Genomic DNA, 6,000 nt, shown 5'->3' on the forward strand with positions numbered 1-6,000 from the left:
GCGTTTTGCTAAAATCTTTCTAGATTTGCGGATATGACCAGATCAATGCCTTTTAATAAACTTTAGTAATGTGTTTTTTGGTAATTTAGGTCATTTTTATTCGTTTGGGGTCCACGCGGAGTCGATTCTAAGATTTTCGACCGCTCTGGATGTAATGGTGGTGTTCGTTTTGCGGAAATATTTCCGTATTTGCGGATATGACCAGATTAATTCCTTTCTAAAAACTTTAGTAATGTGAATTTTGGGTCATTTTCATCCGTTTTGGATCCACGATGAGTTGATTCTAAGGTTCTCGACTGTTCCGGACGCAACGGTGGTGTTTTTTTTGTGAAACGAATGTTATCTATTCTAATTACCCTCTTACCAGAAGGTTGGGTATTCAATAGTCTCGCTAAACGAAGGTTATCTATTATAATGATCATTTGATCCTAAAATTAGTTATTCAACAGTCTCAATTAAACTAGGGTTAGTTATTCTAATGATCATATTAACCTAACATTAGTTATTCTATAGTCGCACTTAAACTAGGGTTATCTATTCTAATGATCATCTTAACTTAACGTTAATTATTCTATAGTCCTGATTAAACTAAGGTTAGCTATTCTATAATCCGATTAATGACTCTCTCAACCTAATATTAGTTTTCCTATAATTCAAAAGTTTTTGCATTTCGCCCAAAATACTCTTCCACAAAACTTGCTCAAATGCCTCTAAAACCCCCACCATCGTGTTTCTGACCCTCTGAATAGTAATCCTGGAAATCTTCGTGAAATTCAAGGTTGATTTGGACAGTTTCTGGGCTCAATCTTCAACCTATTCATCGTGTTCATGACAACCACCGCAAGTTTCAGTTTACCATGTTGGGTCCAGGTGGGCCAGCATCCTGCCTGCAGGTAGCATTCGAAACGGGGCGCTGTCTGCTACGCTATAAGAAATAACGTTGCGCCCTCACTAACACCAATTGGTTTTGGCGTAGTGGTAAGCGCGTGATCCTACAAGTGGTATCAGAGCCAGGTCCCGTGTTCGAATCCCACGGAAGGCATGCTGTGCAGCTAGTTTGGCTGGCAGGTGCTTGGGGGGGGATTGTTGGGTCCAGGTGGGCCAGCATCCTGCCTGCAGGTAGCATTCGAAACGGGGCGCTGTCTGCTACGCTATAAGAAATAACGTTGCGCCCTCACTAACACCAATTGGTTTTGGCGTAGTGGTAAGCGCGTGATCCTACATACCAGCTAGAATCACGACCTTAAAACGTGTTTTTCTCCCTCGTCTGACCTTCGATTGCAATGATTCCACCACCTTTGTTCCGGTGGAAGAAATATGCGTCACCCTACGTGCTTCGTTCATCTCCATCGAGGAACTCCACTGCGCCTGCCGCCACACCTTCATCTTCGCCGACGAGCCCAATTTGGAAAATTTCCAAATTTTTTCCCCAATTTGTTTTCCAAGTTCTATTTCCTTCATATTTTGTTTCTTTTAAGGATTTTTGAACATTTTTTCCCTCGCATGCTTTGGTGGTGATTAGAGGTGGTGGGAATGATGCATTTTCAAAAATGACCCATTTTTAGAAGTGTAACGCCCCGATTTCTCGAGTGTCACACAGTAACCAAAACGTCGTAAATTTTTGTCGTTTAATTAATTAATCTTCAATTAGTGACAAAATTTCAATTTTACAAAATTCTTTAAACTTAACCATTTCGAACTTGCGGAAATAATCATCAACGTAAACCTCAAACTTTATTAATCATTGAAAAGAGTATGAAATAAATATCCGAAAGAAAACTTCAAAGTAAATTACATCAAGTTAAAATATCTCAACTAAAATAAAGTAATGGTTCAATGCTTCCAAAACTCGGTACTCTCAACCCAAAAGGAAAAATGGATGTCTCTCAACCCAACCATATCCTTTGGCCCCTTCCTCTTTATCTTCTTGCTCTTCATCAGGAGTATAGTCGTCATCCGGTAGTGGCTCGTCACGTAGTATTGCATTCAAGTTTTCTTCTAATCCTTCCCCTGTTTCATAATTTGCAAGCCGGCTTGGTACTCTTCTTTCTCGCACAACCCTCCCTTCAACCAGTTCTTCGGGTGTATTAGAGATTGGCTCATTAGGAAGTGACTCAGGAAGACTGTTACTTGAGTTGCTGGAATTGCTACTTGAGTTGTTCAGATCTGTCCTGCCATTTTCCTCTTCATTCTAGTCTTCTTCTCCATCATTATTGTCTTCATCTTCCCATTCTAGTGTATCCAGCTTAATTTCTTCCTCTGTTCTGTCCCAGTCCCAACTTTCTTCTTCTTCAAATACAACATCTTTACTGACAATGATCTTCTTTGATACTGGATCATACAACCTCCACGCCTTGGACTCATCACTAACTCCTAAAAAAACACATTTTTTGCTCTTATCATCCAGCTTGCTCCTCCTTTGATCTGGTACATGAACATGTGCTACACATCCGAAAATTTGAAAATAATGAACCACTGGTTTCTCACCCCTCCAAGCCTCTTCTGGAGTCTTGTTTTCAACTACTACTGTCGGACACCGATTCTGAATATGCACACACCATCTCACAGCCTCGGACCAGAAGACTTTAGGAACCTGCGTCTCATTTAACATAGATCGAACAACATTCATAATTGTCCTATTCTTCCTCTCGGCGACTCTGTTCTGCTGAGGGGTATAAGTTGTTGTTAATTGTCTATTGATACCCTGTGATCGACAAAACTCTTCAAACTCGTTTGAAGTGAACTCACCACCCCTATCTGTACACAAGCAAGTTATGTGTGCGCATATCTCCTTTTCAACACCAGCCTTATACTCTTTGAATTTAACAAAAGCTTCTGACTTCACATGTAAGAAATAAACCTAAGTCTTCCGAGTATGATCATCTATAAAACTTAAGATGTACCTCTTGTTACTGCTCGAAGATGGCTTGATAGGACCACATATATCTGAATGCACTAACTACAACTGTTTTAACGCCCTCCGCAAGCTCCTCTTTGGCACAGGCTCTCTATGTTTCTTTCCGGTTAAACATGTAGTGCATATCTTCTCTGGAGACTCCAAAGAGAGTAAACCAACCACCATCTTCTTGTGCGAAAGTGTTCTAAGCCCCTTGTGATTCAGATGCCCAAAACGACAATGCCACATGTGTGCTTCTTTCTGCGAGACAGCTTCAGCTTGAAGACACATAGACCTCTTTGGTGCCATGGAAGCTAACAGAAAGAACATTCTATTCCCACTCATATCAGTCTGCATAATCACCCCTCTCCTAGGATGAAATACTTTGCAAGTTCCATCCTGAATCAGAATGGCTAACCCCTTCTTTTGAAGTTGTCCTATGCTTAATAAATTGTTCTTAAGCTCAGGAATGTATTATACATCAGATATTACTTGGGTTATGCCATTCGATTGCATACGTATACTTCCTTTTGCTACCACTGCCATTCTCGTATCATTCCCAAGCTTTACCGTCCGACTGAAATCTTCTTCCAGATCCAAGAACCATTCTTTGTTTCCTATCATGTGATTGATGCATCCTGAGTCAAGATACCATACCTCTTCTTTCTTTGTTTGATGGAGTTCTGCATAGGCCATCAGTAGAAGCTCCTCTTCTTCCTCCAACTCAGCATAATTTACTTTCTTTTCCCAATCAGAACACTCATATTGAAAGTGTCCCAACCTATGGCATTTGTAACATTAAATAACCTCTATATTTAGAAGTTGTCTCCCTCTACCTCTGCCACATCCTCCTCTAGGTGCACCTCGACCTCTTCCTCTGCTGGACCTATCTTCTTGAGCCACTTTCAAGACATGTTCCTCCTCTTGGTGTCCTTGCATCCTTTGTTCATGAACAAGCAGACTTCCATGCAATTCATCAATGCTCAAGATACTTAAATCATTTGATTCCTCTATCGAACAAACAACATAATTAAACTTGGAAGTCAATGATCTAAGTATCTTACTGACCACTGTACTCTGCTCCATTGTCTCACCATTTGATTTCATCTTGTTTACCACAGTCAAGGTTCTCCCCAAGAAGTTGTCTACCTTTTCTCCTTCTTTCATGGCAAGCAACTCAAACTCCCTTCTCAATGCTTGAAGTTGTGCCCTTTTCACCTTTTTGGACCCATGATACTTCTGTTTCATTGAGTTCCAGATTGCCTTCGACGTCTCCTTGTCAAGAATTGTTTCCAAGATTTCTCTACCAATTGCCTGGAACAAATAGTTCTTAACCTTGAGATCTTTGAGCTTGGCCTCCTCCACGGCCTTCTTTTTCTCCTCACTCGCTGGTGTTGTCCTAGTTTCCAATACCGGAATCCCTTCATTCACCAGACTCCACATCTCCTTGCTCCGCAGAAAGTTCTCCATCGTCATCGACCAATAATCATAATGGCCATCGAACTTCGGAATGGCTGATTGCACAAACTTCTCTAAGTCAGACATTCTGATCTCTCTGTCTTTAACTCACACTCACTAAATCAGGCCCCTTTCGGAGCTCTGATACCAATTGTTAAAAACAGAAACGTGTAACCAAGAAAACTGGAAGGAATGTGTTATTCATAATTCAGCAAACTAGGCTATTTATGGCCTTTACAAAACAAAAGATAAGTAACAAACCACACTTATAATAATCCTATAGTGTGATGACTAAAAAAACATAAAAAACTAATTCTATCTTCTGAAGATAGAACCTATCAACAAGCTTATCAAATAAAGACTAAATAGAAAATATAACAAACTATATCTAACAATTAGAACTGGTACAACAATGGTGAAGAGGATGAATCTGTGAAAAAAGAGAGGGAGAAGAGGAAGAAGAATGGAGATAAACCCAGAAATTAATTCTTTTTTATTTTTCAGAAGAGAAACGAATTTATTTTAAAAAATAAGAAATAACCGGGAAACCCACTACAAGGGGTCAAATCCCACTTGTGCCATTTACACAAGCTTTTTCTTGTGTACCTTAAAGGGGACCGTAAGTTCCATGAACTTTTTTCTATTGCAAATACATGCAGTGTTATCAGACTCGGACCGGTGATCGACTCGGTCGAGGCACTGGGTCAATGAGTCAATGGTTCAACCACTGGGTCATTGGTTCGATTGTTTGACTCAGTTTATATTAAAAAAATTATAATAATTTAAAATATAACCTTAGTATATCATATATATAAAATAATATGCATTCTACCTAACAAGAAGCAAGGTGGTGTAGTGGAAACTTGGATTAGTTTTCCTCCTCTAGGTTCTCTGTTCAAGTCCTAGCCATAGTAATTTTAAAAAATAACTCTCAATTGAATATCATTTGACCAAATAATTAACATTAAATGTAAATTAATTACAGTTTGACCATTAAAAACAGTTTTAACAAAAAAAAGGCAAAATCAGAAAAAAAAAAAAAAAAAAAAAAAAAAAAAAAAAACTGATCGGTTCATCAAAAAACCGGCCGAGTCGCCGGTTTATCCCCTGAACCGGCCGGTCCAAACCGGTTTATACCGGTTTGATTGCTTGACCGATCTGATTGATGGCTCGGACCGGTAAGGGGTCCGGTTCCCGGTCGAACCGGCCGGTCCGGTCCGAGTTTTATAACTATGAATACATGTGACTTTCATTGTCATCTTTTTTAAGGTTTTGCTATTTATTATTACTTGATATGAAAATTAACTAGAGCTCATGTTATATGCAACTTCCATGTCTTAGCAGCTGAATGTGCATGATGACTTTGGCTTGCTAATATATGTGATAGTAGAGTGATTTAAGAAACCTTCGACTATTTCAGTCACTCTTATTGAAATAGATGAAGTAGAACTGGCAGGAAACCAGGATCTCAGGGATAATTGTAGAGAACTAAGGTAGCAATAAGCTTTTCAATGTAGAAAATAAATCTTTGTTTCTCAATTTTTAACATCAAATTGTAGGATCAAGTTAATGTGAGCATTGAATAAACAATTCATGTGGTACTGAAAGCTAAAAGCTATATGGGGCTTGTAGCTGATCATTTTAAG

General features: G+C 39.2%; 1 protein-coding gene across 1 annotated transcript; it reads right to left on the reverse strand.

The window, feature by feature from the left end:
• Nucleotides 1-2,191: 2,191 nt before the first annotated feature.
• On the reverse strand, nucleotides 2,192-4,372 carry LOC130730087 (uncharacterized). Its single transcript, XM_057581981.1, has 4 exons — nucleotides 3,783-4,372; nucleotides 3,415-3,677; nucleotides 3,077-3,333; nucleotides 2,192-2,839 (listed from the first exon to the last, which is right to left on the reverse strand). The coding sequence occupies exons 1-4, from the start codon at nucleotides 4,370-4,372 to the stop codon at nucleotides 2,192-2,194; spliced, it is 1,758 nt and encodes a 585-aa protein (XP_057437964.1).
• Between the last annotated feature and the right edge of the window lie 1,628 nt (nucleotides 4,373-6,000).

This window comes from Lotus japonicus, chromosome 1 (genome assembly GCF_012489685.1).
Source record: "Lotus japonicus ecotype B-129 chromosome 1, LjGifu_v1.2".
NCBI lineage: Eukaryota > Viridiplantae > Streptophyta > Magnoliopsida > Fabales > Fabaceae > Lotus > Lotus japonicus.

Coding starts and splice junctions, on each gene's coding strand:
- LOC130730087 (XM_057581981.1), bottom strand. CDS start 4,372: ATGACGATGGAGAACTTTCTGCGGAGCAAGGAGATGTGGAGTCTGGTG. Junction 3,678..3,782: donor AAAGTGGCTCAAGAAGATAG/GTCCAGCAGAGG, acceptor CAAATGCCATAG/GTTGGGACACTTTCAATATG. Junction 3,334..3,414: donor GGTAGCAAAAGGAAGTATAC/GTATGCAATCGA, acceptor TATTAAGCATAG/GACAACTTCAAAAGAAGGGG.